The sequence below is a fragment of the Blennius ocellaris genome (genome assembly GCF_963422515.1).
Source record: "Blennius ocellaris genome assembly, chromosome: 17".
NCBI classification, from domain to species: domain Eukaryota; kingdom Metazoa; phylum Chordata; class Actinopteri; order Blenniiformes; family Blenniidae; genus Blennius; species Blennius ocellaris.
In genome coordinates, this window is record NC_137666.1 from 24,478,430 (window position 1) to 24,493,439 (window position 15,010).

Here is a 15,010-nt window from a genome sequence, read left to right on the forward strand (position 1 = left end):
CTAACTGAATATTACTAACTGATTATTACTACCTGAATATTACTAACTGATTATTACTACCTGAATATTACTAACTGATTATTACTACCTGAATATTACTACCTGAATATTACTACCTGAATATTACTAACTGATTATTACTACCTGAATATTACTACCTGAATATTTCTAACTGAATATTACTAACTGATTATTACTACCTGAATATTACTAACTGAATATTACTAACTGAATATTACTACCTGAATATTACTACCTGAATATTACTACCTGAATATTACTAACTGATTATTACTACCTGAATATTACTACCTGAATATGTCTAACTGAATATTACTAACTGATTATTACTACCTGAATATTACTAACTGATTATTACTACCTGAATATTACTACCTGAATATTTCTAACTGATTATTACTACCTGAATATTACTAACTGAATATTACTAACTGATTATTACTACCTGAATATTACTACCTGAATATTACTACCTGAATATTACTAACTGAATATTACTAACTGATTATTACTACCTGAATATTACTACCTGAATATTTCTACCTGAATATTACTAACTGAATATTACTACCTGAATATTACTAACTGATTATTACTAACTGATTATTACTAACTGATTATTACTAACTCAATACAGTATTACTAACTGATTATCACTAACTAACTATTACTAACGAACTCTTACTAATTGAATATTACTAGCTGAATACAGTATTACTAACTAAATATTGAGAAATATAAATATAAACCTGTGATGTAGCGACGCCCTAGAAGTGTCTAGAAGTGTCCCCTGAAGACAGGTGTCCTCTCTTCAGAGACAAAGTGTAGGACCAGTTGATATTAAACAAGACAAACATCAAATATGTTCTGGTTATTGAAAAGAACATAACTGAACCAATACAAGATGTGTACAATATAAGTATATATATACACATGTATATAAGATGTATACAATATAAATACATATATACACATGTATATAAGATGTATACAAGACAAGTATTATCCAGTTCCATCCTGAGTGAGCAGACTGGTAAACTATTACTGTAATAACCTTTAAATTTATACTTCAAAGGGTTTCTTTGTTGTGTCACAGTGTGTGGAATGAAATGTCTATTTTTACAAGATCAAACACTGAAAATGATGACAATGTCAACATAAAGTCAATTAATGAAACATTGTGGTGTAAAATACAATGAAACGTCAAAATAAAAGTAGTATAAATCCTCTATAAGCTCCTTGATGGGACCAGATGGAGCCTCTTGGTGGTTCTGGTCCACCGGCCTCATGGTCTCTGTTCTTAGGGGAACTTAAGTATTCCTGACGTCAGTCTTGTCGTCCACCCAGTGTGAGGCTCCGACCCCCTGCGGGGAGGTTCGGGAGTGTTTCGTTCCAGAACGAGTGCAGAAGTGAACCAGAGTATTATGATGCAATCGTGTATCACCTGCAGCCTGAATCTTCTAATAACCCAGTCCAACACAAGTCGTTTGTCCGTTCAGCTTGAAATGTTCCACATCCTGTCCCTTGTCCAGGTTTGGCAGGAGTCCCGCTTCTGTCTTAACAGTTCAATATGTCTGTGCTCAGAGGCGTGTCCAGTCAGGACAGGACGTCCTCCTCTTACCAGGTCCTCTTACTAGGTCCCCTCTTACCAGGTCCCCCTCTTACCAGGTCCCCTCTTACCAGGTCCCCCTCTTACCAGGTCCCCTCTTACCAGGTCCCCCTCTTACCAGGTCCCCTCTTACCAGGTCCCCCTCTTACTAGGTCCCCCTCTTACTAGGTCCCCTCTTACCAGGTCCCCTCTTACCAGGTCCCCTCTTACCATGTCCCCCTCTTACCAGGTCCCCTCTTACCAGGTCCCCCTCTTACTAGTCCCCTCTTACCAGGTCCTCTTACCAGGTCCCCTCTTACCAGGTCCCCTCTTACCATGTCCCCTCTTACCATGTCCCCCTCTTACCAGGTCCCCTCTTACCAGGTCCCCCTCTTACTAGTCCCCTCTTACCAGGTCCCCTCTTACCATGTCCCCCTCTTACCAGCCCCCCCCCCCCCGCTCTTACCAGGTCCCCCCCTTCTTACCAGGTCCCCCTCTTACCATGTCCCCCTCTTACCATGCCCCCGCTCTTACCAGGTCCCCCTCTTACCATGTCCCCCTCTTACCATGCCCCCGCTCTTACCAGGTCCCCCTCTTACCAGGTCCCCTTCTTACCAGTCCCCTCTTACCAGGTCCTCCTCTTACTAGGTCCCCTCTTACCAGGTCCCCCTCTTACCAGGTCCCCTCTTACCATGTCCCCTCTTACCATGCCCCCGCTCTTACCAGGTCCTCCTCTTACCATGTCCCCCTCTTACCATGCCCCCGCTCTTACCAGGTCCCCCTCTTACCAGGTCCCCTTCTTACCAGTCCCCTCTTACCAGGTCCTCCTCTTACCATGTCCCCTCTTACCATGCCCCCGCTCTTACCAGGTCCCCTTCTTACCAGTCCCCTCTTACCAGGTCCCCTCTTATCAGGTCCCCCTCTTACCAGGTCCTCCTCTTACCATGTCCCCTCTTACCAGGTCCCCCTCTTACCAGGTCCCCCTCTTACCATGTCCCCCTCTTACCAGGTCACTGTGTTAGTAACTGACCACAACCAGGACAAGTCTGGTTTATCTCCAAGTATCATCAAGCTTTACTGTCACCAGCGACTCTGTCACTCACTCCCTCACTCACTCTCTCACTCTCCCACTCACTCACTCACTCACTCTCTCACTCACTCACTCACTCACTCACTCACTCACTCACTCACTCACTCACTCACTCACTCTCTCACTCACTCACTCACTCACTCACTCACTCACTCACTCACTCACTCACTCACTCACTCACTCACTCACTCACTCACTCACTCACTCACTCACTCACTCACTCACTCACTCACTCACTCACTCACTCACTCACTCACTCACTCACTCACTCACTCACTCACTCACTCACTCACTCACTCACTCAATGGCAGACCCTCAGTGGGCTCCAGGTAGTTTCTTCCCAGGTAACATGTCCATACCTTGTCTCCCCCCCACCTGCCCCGCCCCCCCCCCCCCCCTCTTTTGACCACACCCACTTCCAGGACAGGAAGTTCTTCAAAGGATTCTTTGCTAAAGTAAGTTCTGGCCCTCGTGTGTCTGAGTGCTTCTCTTTATTAGCAGTGTCGTTATCACTTTCCTCCTCTCACCCTTCACCCTGTCATCATGTCTGGAAGGCTGCCACACACACTCACACTCACACACTCACTCACACACTCACACTCACACAGGAAATGTGTGTGCAATGCAGACAACACAAGGGTGCATGTGTGTGTGAGCAGGTGGTTCAGGCTGGGGCGGGGCACTCTCACATTCCTCTGTCTGTGTGTGTGTGTGTGTGTGTGTGTGTGTGTGTGTGTGTGTGTGTGTGTGTGTGTGTGTGTGTGTGTGTGTGTGTGTGTGTGTGTGTGTGTGTGTGTGTGTGTGTGTGTGTGTGTGTGTGTGTGTGTGTGTGTGTGTGTGTGTGTGTGTGTGTGTGTGTGTGTGTGTGTGTGTGTTAACAGGCTTCTCTCTCTCCAGCTCTTCTTCCTGACCAAAGAAAGGAGGAGTAATCAGTGTGTGAACGTTTCTTTCCTCCCTTGTCATTCTAACCGGCGGGTTTTTCACGGTTTTTCAGTTTTTCACGGTTTTTCACAGTCGACTGCATCCGAGCACCAAATCTCACCAACCTCCTGTTTGCTTTGATCAAAGTGTGTTTCTGACTGTCACACACACCAACACCACTGCTAACCCATGTCCTCTCTTGTCCTCCACCTGCTGCCTCTTCTTTATGAAGGGACCAGTGAGCAGGTAGACAGGAAGTGAGCAGGTAGACAGGAAGTGGCCAGGTAGACAGGAAGTGAGCAGGTAGACAGGAAGTGGCCAGGTAGACAGAAAGTGGCCAGGTAGACAGGAGGTGGCCAGGTAGACAGGAAGTGGCCAGGTAGACAGGAAGTGAGCAGGTAGACAGGAAGTGAGCAGGTAGACAGGAAGTGGCCAGGTAGACAGGAAGTGAGCAGGTAGACAGGAAGTGGCCAGGTAGACAGAAAGTGGCCAGGTAGACAGGAGGTGGCCAGGTAGACAGGAAGTGGCCAGGTAGACAGGATGTGAGCAGGTAGACAGGACGTGAGCAGGTAGACAGGAAGTGAGCAGGTAGACAGGAAGTGAGCAGGAAGTGAGCAAGTAGACAGGAAGTGGCCAGGTAGACAAGAAGTGAGCAGGTAGACAGGAAGTGAGCAGGTAGACAGGAAGTGAGCAGGTAGACAGGAAGTGGCCAGGTAGACAGAAAGTGGCCAGGTAGACAGGAGGTGGCCAGGTAGACAGGAAGTGAGCAGGTAGACAGGAAGTGGCCAGGTAGACAGGAAGTGAGCAGGTAGACAGAAAGTGGCCAGGTAGACAGGAGGTGGCCAGGTAGACAGGAAGTGAGCAGGTAGACAGGAAGTGGCCAGGTAGACAGGAAGTGAGCAGGTAGACAGGAAGTGGCCAGGTAGACAGGAAGTGGCCAGGTAGACAGAAAGTGGCCAGGTAGACAGAAAGTGGCCAGGTAGACAGAAAGTGGCCAGGTAGACAGAAAGTGGCCAGGTAGACAGAAAGTGGCCAGGTAGACAGAAAGTGGCCAGGTAGACAGGAAGTGAGCAGGTAGACAGGAAGTGAGCAGGTAGACAGGAAGTGAGCAGGTAGACAGGAAGTGAGCAGGTAGACAGGAAGTGGCCAGGTAGACAGGAAGTGGCCAGGTAGACAGGAAGTGGCCAGGTAGACAGGAAGTGGCCAGGTAGACAGGAAGTGGCCAGGTAGACAGGAAGTGGCCAGGTAGACAGGAAGTGGCCAGGTAGACAGGAGGTAGCCAGGTAGACAGGAAGTGGCCAGGTAGACAGGAAGTGGCCAGGTAGACAGGATGTGAGCAGGTAGACAGGACGTGAGCAGGTAGACAGGAAGTGGCCAGGTAGACAGGAAGTGAGCAGGTAGACAGGAAGTGGCCAGGTAGACAGGAAGTGGCCAGGTAGACAGGAAGTGAGCAGGTAGACAGAAAGTGGCCAGGTAGACAGGAAGTGGCCAGGTAGACAGGAAGTGGCCAGGTAGACAGGAAGTGAGCAGGTAGACAGGAAGTGGCCAGGTAGACAGGAAGTGAGCAGGTAGACAGGAAGTGAGCAGGTAGACAGGAAGTGGCCAGGTAGACAGGAAGTGAGCAGGTAGACATGAAGTGGCCAGGTAGACAGGACGTGAGCAGGCAGACAGGACGTGAGCAGGCAGACAGGAAGTGGCCAGGTAGACAGGATGTGAGCAGGTAGACAGGACGTGAGCAGGTAGACAGGAAGTGGCCAGGTAGACAGGAAGTGAGCAGGAAGTGAGCAAGTAGACAGGAAGTGGCCAGGTAGACAAGAAGTGAGCAGGTAGACAGGAAGTGAGCAGGTAGACAGGAAGTGAGCAGGTACACAGGAAGTGGCCAGGTACACAGGAAGTGGCCAGGTAGACAGGAAGTGAGCAGGTAGACAGGAAGTGGCCAGGTAGACAGGACGTGAGCAGGCAGACAGGACGTGAGCAGGTAGACAGGAAGTGAGCAGGCAGACAGGAAGTGGCCAGGTAGACAAGAAGTGAGCAGGTAGACAAGAAGTGAGCAGGTAGACAGGAAGTGAGCAGGTAGACAGGAAGTGGCCAGGTAGACAGGAAGTGGCTGATGGTGAACGGTGGATGAGAACAGCAGTTTGAAGTGTTCCCCTCACCTCTGTGTGATTGCAGGCGGGGAAGAAGGCGGTGCGGGCGGTGCTGTGGGTGTCGGCCGACGGTCTCCGTGTCGTCGACGACAAGACGAAGGTAACGAGAGGCGCCAGTCCGACTCCGAGACTCTGGACGGAGAGCAGCCAGAGTTAGAACACAACATGTTTTATCGTCAGTGCCATCATAACATCAATCAATACAAACAAGAGGAGGAGAAACTGGGAGAAACTGATAGAAATATGAAGGTAGAGGCATAAAACAAACGGGTACCATCACTCTCTCTCTCTCTCTCTCTCTCTCTCTCTCACACACACACACACACACGCACGCACGCACGCACTCTAGTACTTGTAGTGTTTGTAGAGAGAGAAGTACTTCTAGTGTTTGTAGAGAGAGTAGTACTTCTAGTGTTTGTAGAGAGAGAAGTACTTCTAATGTTTGTAGAGAGGTACTTCTAGTGTTTGTAGAGAGAGTAGTACTTCTAGTGTTTGTAGTGTTTGTAGAGAGAGAGGTACTTCTAGTGTTTGTAAGAGAGTAGTACTTCTAGTGTTTGTAGTGTTTGTAGAGAGAGCAGTACTTCTAGTGTTTGTAGAGAGGTACTTCTAGTGTTTGTAGAGAGAGTAGTACTTCTAGTGTTTGTAGTGTTTGTAGAGAGAGAGGTACTTCTAGTGTTTGTAAGAGAGTAGTACTTCTAGTGTTTGTAGTGTTTGTAGAGAGAGCAGTACTTCTAGTGTTTGTAGAGAGAGTAGTACTTCTAGTGTTTGTAGAGAGTAGTACTTCTAGTGTTTGTAGTGTTTGTAGAGAGAGAGGTACTTCTAGTGTTTGTAAGAGAGTAGTACTTCTAGTGTTTGTAGTGTTTGTAGAGAGAGCAGTACTTCTAGTGTTTGTAGAGAGGTACTTCTAGTGTTTGTAGAGAGAGTAGTACTTCTAGTGTTTGTAGAGAGTAGTAATTCTAGTGTTTGTAGTGTTTGTAGAGAGAGCAGTACTTCTAGTGTTTGTAGAGAGAGAAGTACTTCTAGTGTTTGTAGAGAGGTACTTCTAGTGTTTGTAGAGAGAGCAGTACTTCTAGTGTTTGTAAGAGAGTAGTACTTCTAGTGTTTGTAGTGTTTGTAGAGAGAGAGTAGTACTTCTAGTGTTTGTAGAGAGATAAGTACTTCTAGTGTTTGTAGAGAGAGTAGTACTTCTAGTGTTTGTAGAGAGAGAAGTACTTCTAGTGTTTGTAGAGAGAGAAGTACTTCTAGTGTTTGTAGTGTTTGTAGAGAGAGAGGTACTTCTAGTGTTTGTAGAGAGAGTAGTACTTCTAGTGTTTGTAGAGAGTAGTACTTCTAGTGTTTGTAGAGAGTAGTACTTCTAGTGTTTGTAGAGAGATAAGTACTTCTAGTGTTTGTAGAGAGAGTAGTACTTCTAGTGTTTGTAGAGAGAGAGGTACTTCTAGTGTTTGTAGAGAGAGCAGTACTTCTAGTGTTTGTCGAGAGAGAAGTACTTCTAGTGTTTGTAGAGAGAGAAGTACTTCTAGTGTTTGTAGAGAGGTACTTCTAGTGTTTGTAGAGAGAGCAGTACTTCTAGTGTTTGTCGAGAGAGAAGTACTTCTCGTGTTTGTAGAGAGAGAAGTACTTCTAGTGTTTGTAGAAAGAGTAGTACTTCTAGTGTTTGTAGAGAGTAGTACTTCTAGTGTTTGTAAGAGAGTAGTACTTCTAGTGTTTGTAGAGAGTAGTACTTCTAGTGTTTGTAGAGAGAGTAGTACTTCTAGTGTTTGTAGAGAGAGTAGTACTTCTAGTCTTTGTAGAGAGATAAGTACTTCTAATGTTTGTAGAGAGGTACTTCTAGTGTTTGTAGAGAGAGTAGTACTTCTAGTGTTTGTAGAGAGTAGTACTTCTAGTGTTTGTAGTGTTTGTAGAGAGAGAGGTACTTCTAGTGTTTGTAAGAGAGTAGTACTTCTAGTGTTTGTAGTGTTTGTAGAGAGAGCAGTACTTCTAGTGTTTGTAGAGAGAAGTACTTCTAGTGTTTGTAGAGAGGTACTTCTAGAGTTTGTAGAGAGAGTAGTACTTCTAGTGTTTGTAGAGAGTAGTACTTCTAGTGTTTGTAGTGTTTGTAGAGAGAGAGAGGTACTTCTAGTGTTTGTAAGAGAGTAGTACTTCTAGTGTTTGTAGTGTTTGTAGAGAGAGCAGTACTTCTAGTGTTTGTAGAGAGTAGTACTTCTAGTGTTTGTAGTGTTTGTAGAGAGAGAGGTACTTCTAGTGTTTGTAGAGAGTAGTACTTCTAGTGTTTGTAGAGAGAGTAGTACTTCTAGTGTTTGTAGAGAGTAGTACTTCTAGTGTTTGTAAGAGAGTAGTACTTCTAGTGTTTGTAAGAGAGTAGTACTTCTAGTGTTTGTAGAGAGAGAGGTACTTCTAGTGTTTGTAAGAGAGTAGTACTTCTAGTGTTTGTAGTGTTTGTAGAGAGAGAAGTACTTCTAGTGTTTGTAGAGAGGTACTTCTAGTGTTTTTAGAGAGAGTAGTACTTCTAGTGTTTGTAGTGTTTGTAGAGAGAGCAGTACTTCTAGTGTTTGTAGAGAGGTACTTCTAGTGTTTGTAGAGAGTAGTACTTCTAGTGTTTGTAGTGTTTGTAGAGAGAGAGGTACTTCTAGTGTTTGTAAGAGAGTAGTACTTCTAGTGTTTGTAGTGTTTGTAGAGAGAGCAGTACTTCTAGTGTTTGTAGAGAGGTACTTCTAGTGTTTGTAGAGAGAGTAGTACTTCTAGTGTTTGTAGAGAGTAGTAATTCTAGTGTTTGTAGTGTTTGTAGAGAGAGCAGTACTTCTAGTGTTTGTAGAGAGAGAAGTACTTCTAGTGTTTGTAGAGAGGTACTTCTAGTGTTTGTAGAGAGAGTAGTACTTCTAGTGTTTGTAAGAGAGTAGTACTTCTAGTGTTTGTAGTGTTTGTAGAGAGATAAGTACTTCTAGTGTTTGTAGAGAGAGTAGTACTTCTAGTGTTTGTAGAGAGAGAAGTACTTCTAGTGTTTGTAGTGTTTGTAGAGAGAGAGGTACTTCTAGTGTTTGTAGAGAGAGTAGTACTTCTAGTGTTTGTAGAGAGTAGTACTTCTAGTGTTTGTAGAGAGATAAGTACTTCTAGTGTTTGTAGAGAGAGTAGTACTTCTAGTGTTTGTAGTGTTTGTAGAGAGAGAGGTACTTCTAGTGTTTGTAAGAGAGTAGTACTTCTAGTGTTTGTAGTGTTTGTAGAGAGAGCAGTACTTCTAGTGTTTGTAGAGAGGTACTTCTAGTGTTTGTAGAGAGAGTAGTACTTCTAGTGTTTGTAGTGTTTGTAGAGAGAGAGGTACTTCTAGTGTTTGTAAGAGAGTAGTACTTCTAGTGTTTGTAGTGTTTGTAGAGAGAGCAGTACTTCTAGTGTTTGTAGAGAGGTACTTCTAGTGTTTGTAGAGAGTAGTACTTCTAGTGTTTGTAGTGTTTGTAGAGAGAGAGGTACTTCTAGTGTTTGTAAGAGAGTAGTACTTCTAGTGTTTGTAGTGTTTGTAGAGAGAGCAGTACTTCTAGTGTTTGTAGAGAGGTACTTCTAGTGTTTGTAGAGAGAGTAGTACTTCTAGTGTTTGTAGAGAGTAGTAATTCTAGTGTTTGTAGTGTTTGTAGAGAGAGCAGTACTTCTAGTGTTTGTAGAGAGAGAAGTACTTCTAGTGTTTGTAGAGAGGTACTTCTAGTGTTTGTAGAGAGAGTAGTACTTCTAGTGTTTGTAAGAGAGTAGTACTTCTAGTGTTTGTAGTGTTTGTAGAGAGAGAGGTACTTCTAGTGTTTGTAGAGAGAGTAGTACTTCTAGTGTTTGTAGAGAGTAGTACCTCTAGTGTTTGTAGAGAGATAAGTACTTCTAGTGTTTGTAGAGAGAGTAGTACTTCTAGTGTTTGTAGAGAGAGAAGTACTTCTAGTGTTTGTAGTGTTTGTAGAGAGAGAGGTACTTCTAGTGTTTGTAGAGAGAGTAGTACTTCTAGTGTTTGTAGAGAGTAGTACTTCTAGTGTTTGTAGAGAGATAAGTACTTCTAGTGTTTGTAGAGAGAGTAGTACTTCTAGTGTTTGTAGAGAGGTACTTCTAGTGTTTGTAGAGAGAGCAGTACTTCTAGTGTTTGTCGAGAGAGAAGTACTTCTAGTGTTTGTAGAGAGAGTAGTACTTCTAGTGTTTGTAGAGAGAGAAGTACTTCTAGTGTTTGTAGTGTTTGTAGAGAGAGAGGTACTTCTAGTGTTTGTAGAGAGAGTAGTACTTCTAGTGTTTGTAGAGAGTAGTACTTCTAGTGTTTGTAGAGAGATAAGTACTTCTAGTGTTTGTAGAGAGAGTAGTACTTCTAGTGTTTGTAGTGTTTGTAGAGAGAGAGGTACTTCTAGTGTTTGTAAGAGAGTAGTACTTCTAGTGTTTGTAGTGTTTGTAGAGAGAGCAGTACTTCTAGTGTTTGTAGAGAGGTACTTCTAGTGTTTGTAGAGAGTAGTACTTCTAGTGTTTGTAGTGTTTGTAGAGAGAGAGGTACTTCTAGTGTTTGTAAGAGAGTAGTACTTCTAGTGTTTGTAGTGTTTGTAGAGAGAGCAGTACTTCTAGTGTTTGTAGAGAGGTACTTCTAGTGTTTGTAGAGAGAGTAGTACTTCTAGTGTTTGTAGAGAGTAGTAATTCTAGTGTTTGTAGTGTTTGTAGAGAGAGCAGTACTTCTAGTGTTTGTAGAGAGAGAAGTACTTCTAGTGTTTGTAGAGAGGTACTTCTAGTGTTTGTAGAGAGAGTAGTACTTCTAGTGTTTGTAAGAGAGTAGTACTTCTAGTGTTTGTAGTGTTTGTAGAGAGAGAGGTACTTCTAGTGTTTGTAGAGAGAGTAGTACTTCTAGTGTTTGTAGAGAGTAGTACCTCTAGTGTTTGTAGAGAGATAAGTACTTCTAGTGTTTGTAGAGAGAGTAGTACTTCTAGTGTTTGTAGAGAGAGAAGTACTTCTAGTGTTTGTAGTGTTTGTAGAGAGAGAGGTACTTCTAGTGTTTGTAGAGAGAGTAGTACTTCTAGTGTTTGTAGAGAGTAGTACTTCTAGTGTTTGTAGAGAGATAAGTACTTCTAGTGTTTGTAGAGAGAGTAGTACTTCTAGTGTTTGTAGAGAGAGAGGTACTTCTAGTGTTTGTAGAGAGGTACTTCTAGTGTTTGTAGAGACAGCAGTACTTCTAGTGTTTGTCGAGAGAGAAGTACTTCTAGTGTTTGTAGAGAGAGTAGTACTTCTAGTGTTTGTAGAGAGAGAAGTACTTCTAGTGTTTGTAGAGAGGTACTTCTAGTGTTTGTAGAGAGAGCAGTACTTCTAGTGTTTGTCGAGAGAGAAGTACTTCTCGTGTTTGTAGAGAGAGAAGTACTTCTCGTGTTTGTAGAGAGAGAAGTACTTCTCGTGTTTGTAGAGAGAGAAGTACTTCTAGTGTTTGTAGAGAGTAGTACTTCTAGTGTTTGTAGAGAGTAGTACTTCTAGTGTTTGTAAGAGAGTAGTACTTCTAGTGTTTGTAGAGAGTAGTACTTCTAGTGTTTGTAGAGAGAGTAGTACTTCTAGTGTTTGTAGAGAGAGTAGTACTTCTAGTCTTTGTAGAGAGATAAGTACTTCTAATGTTTGTAGAGAGGTACTTCTAGTGTTTGTAGAGAGAGTAGTACTTCTAGTGTTTGTAGAGAGTAGTACTTCTAGTGTTTGTAGTGTTTGTAGAGAGAGGGGTACTTCTAGTGTTTGTAAGAGAGTAGTACTTCTAGTGTTTGTAGTGTTTGTAGAGAGAGCAGTACTTCTAGTGTTTGTAGAGAGAAGTACTTCTAGTGTTTGTAGAGAGGTACTTCTAGAGTTTGTAGAGAGAGTAGTACTTCTAGTGTTTGTAGAGAGTAGTACTTCTAGTGTTTGTAGTGTTTGTAGAGAGAGAGAGGTACTTCTAGTGTTTGTAAGAGAGTAGTACTTCTAGTGTTTGTAGTGTTTGTAGAGAGAGCAGTACTTCTAGTGTTTGTAGAGAGTAGTACTTCTAGTGTTTGTAGTGTTTGTAGAGAGAGAGGTACTTCTAGTGTTTGTAGAGAGTAGTACTTCTAGTGTTTGTAGAGAGAGTAGTACTTCTAGTGTTTGTAGAGAGGTACTTCTAGTGTTTGTAGAGAGAGCAGTACTTCTAGTGTTTGTCGAGAGAGAAGTACTTCTCGTGTTTGTAGAGAGAGAAGTACTTCTCGTGTTTGTAGAGAGAGAAGTACTTCTCGTGTTTGTAGAGAGAGAAGTACTTCTAGTGTTTGTAGAGAGTAGTACTTCTAGTGTTTGTAGAGAGTAGTACTTCTAGTGTTTGTAAGAGAGTAGTACTTCTAGTGTTTGTAGAGAGTAGTACTTCTAGTGTTTGTAGAGAGAGTAGTACTTCTAGTGTTTGTAGAGAGAGTAGTACTTCTAGTCTTTGTAGAGAGATAAGTACTTCTAATGTTTGTAGAGAGGTACTTCTAGTGTTTGTAGAGAGAGTAGTACTTCTAGTGTTTGTAGAGAGTAGTACTTCTAGTGTTTGTAGTGTTTGTAGAGAGAGGGGTACTTCTAGTGTTTGTAAGAGAGTAGTACTTCTAGTGTTTGTAGTGTTTGTAGAGAGAGCAGTACTTCTAGTGTTTGTAGAGAGAAGTACTTCTAGTGTTTGTAGAGAGGTACTTCTAGAGTTTGTAGAGAGAGTAGTACTTCTAGTGTTTGTAGAGAGTAGTACTTCTAGTGTTTGTAGTGTTTGTAGAGAGAGAGAGGTACTTCTAGTGTTTGTAAGAGAGTAGTACTTCTAGTGTTTGTAGTGTTTGTAGAGAGAGCAGTACTTCTAGTGTTTGTAGAGAGTAGTACTTCTAGTGTTTGTAGTGTTTGTAGAGAGAGAGGTACTTCTAGTGTTTGTAGAGAGTAGTACTTCTAGTGTTTGTAGAGAGAGTAGTACTTCTAGTGTTTGTAGAGAGTAGTACTTCTAGTGTTTGTAGAGAGAGTAGTACTTCTAGTGTTTGTAGAGAGAGAGGTACTTCTAGTGTTTGTAAGAGAGTAGTACTTCTAGTGTTTGTAGTGTTTGTAGAGAGAGAAGTACTTCTAGTGTTTGTAGAGAGGTACTTCTAGTGTTTTTAGAGAGAGTAGTACTTCTAGTGTTTGTAGTGTTTGTAGAGTAGAGGTACTTCTAGTGTTTGTAAGAGAGTAGTACTTCTAGTGTTTGTAGTGTTTGTAGAGAGAGAAGTACTTCTCGTGTTTGTAGAGAGAGAAGTACTTCTCGTGTTTGTAGAGAGAGAAGTACTTCTCGTGTTTGTAGAGAGAGAAGTACTTCTAGTGTTTGTAGAGAGTAGTACTTCTAGTGTTTGTAGAGAGTAGTACTTCTAGTGTTTGTAAGAGAGTAGTACTTCTAGTGTTTGTAGAGAGTAGTACTTCTAGTGTTTGTAGAGAGAGTAGTACTTCTAGTGTTTGTAGAGAGAGTAGTACTTCTAGTCTTTGTAGAGAGATAAGTACTTCTAATGTTTGTAGAGAGGTACTTCTAGTGTTTGTAGAGAGAGTAGTACTTCTAGTGTTTGTAGAGAGTAGTACTTCTAGTGTTTGTAGTGTTTGTAGAGAGAGGGGTACTTCTAGTGTTTGTAAGAGAGTAGTACTTCTAGTGTTTGTAGTGTTTGTAGAGAGAGCAGTACTTCTAGTGTTTGTAGAGAGAAGTACTTCTAGTGTTTGTAGAGAGGTACTTCTAGAGTTTGTAGAGAGAGTAGTACTTCTAGTGTTTGTAGAGAGTAGTACTTCTAGTGTTTGTAGTGTTTGTAGAGAGAGAGAGGTACTTCTAGTGTTTGTAAGAGAGTAGTACTTCTAGTGTTTGTAGTGTTTGTAGAGAGAGCAGTACTTCTAGTGTTTGTAGAGAGTAGTACTTCTAGTGTTTGTAGTGTTTGTAGAGAGAGAGGTACTTCTAGTGTTTGTAGAGAGTAGTACTTCTAGTGTTTGTAGAGAGAGTAGTACTTCTAGTGTTTGTAGAGAGTAGTACTTCTAGTGTTTGTAGAGAGAGTAGTACTTCTAGTGTTTGTAGAGAGAGAGGTACTTCTAGTGTTTGTAAGAGAGTAGTACTTCTAGTGTTTGTAGTGTTTGTAGAGAGAGAAGTACTTCTAGTGTTTGTAGAGAGGTACTTCTAGTGTTTTTAGAGAGAGTAGTACTTCTAGTGTTTGTAGTGTTTGTAGAGTAGAGGTACTTCTAGTGTTTGTAAGAGAGTAGTACTTCTAGTGTTTGTAGTGTTTGTAGAGAGAGCAGTACTTCTAGTGTTTGTAGAGAGAGAAGTACTTCTAGTGTTTGTAGAGAGGTACTTCTAGTGTTTGTAGAGAGAGTAGTACTTCTAGTGTTTGTAGAGAGAGAGTGTCAAAGAGCAGGGTCACACTGCCCTCTGGTGGTACTCGGTGGTACTCGGTGGTACTCGGTGGTACTGCTCCCTGTCTTGTGACTCCTGCTGACGGTTCAGCTGAAGCTTCACATAAACTTGTTGTGATTAAATAGACATAATAAAGATTTGACACTGCATCTACCTTCTACCTTCACTCCGTCGTTGGTGCTGGCGGGCGCTGGCTGGCGGGCGCTGGCTGGCGGGCGCTGGCTGGCGGGTGCTGGCGGGCGCGGGCGCCGCCATCTTGGCTCCGTTCAGTCTCATCTGCTTGACAGGAGCGATGAAGTGTCAGAGACTTTAATCAATCATCACTCACTGAATACTGAACTGATCTTCACCTGTAAACTTCATACATGTAGTTCTGATACTGGACTCATGCTTCGGCTTATTTTGATGAAGATGAAGATGAAGATGAACTCACCCAGTTTAAAATGTTCCCTGCAAACCACAGAGAACTCCCTCAGTCAACCCTTCCTCCTCAAAGCCTCCTCCCTCGTCTTCCTCAAATCTTTGTCTTTAGGAAACCTTCAAAATACAAATGGGAGATTTGAGAGTCTGAACAAAAACCTTTGAAAAAGGAGGTGAAGTTTATCATCTCCTCCTTTCTTCCTTCCAATTGCTACAACCTTTCTTCAACAAAGCTCCTATTTTGATGCATAAATGTTGATAATCAAGCAAAGCTGCTGAAACTGAGTAAACCTGCAGGTCTGGTCTCTGGTCTCCAGCTCACCTGGTACAGCAGGTCTGGTCTCTGGTCTCCAGCTCACCTGGTACAGCAGGTCTGGTCTCTGGTCTCCTGCTCACCTGGTACAGCAGGTCTGGTCTCTGGTCTCCTGCTCACCTGGTACAGCAGGTCTGGTCTCTGGTCTCCAGCTCACCTGGTACAGCAGGTC

The 15,010-nt window shown here is 42.8% G+C and overlaps 1 protein-coding gene across 1 annotated transcript in view; it reads left to right on the forward strand.

Moving 5' to 3' along the window:
- numb (NUMB endocytic adaptor protein) overlaps positions 1-15,010 on the forward strand; it is a 60,866-nt gene that overhangs the window by 34,318 nt on the left and 11,538 nt on the right. Inside the window, 2 exon segments of the mRNA XM_080512473.1 lie at positions 3,122-3,154; positions 5,793-5,867. Coding sequence (XP_080368599.1) covers positions 3,122-3,154; positions 5,793-5,867 — 108 coding nt within the window.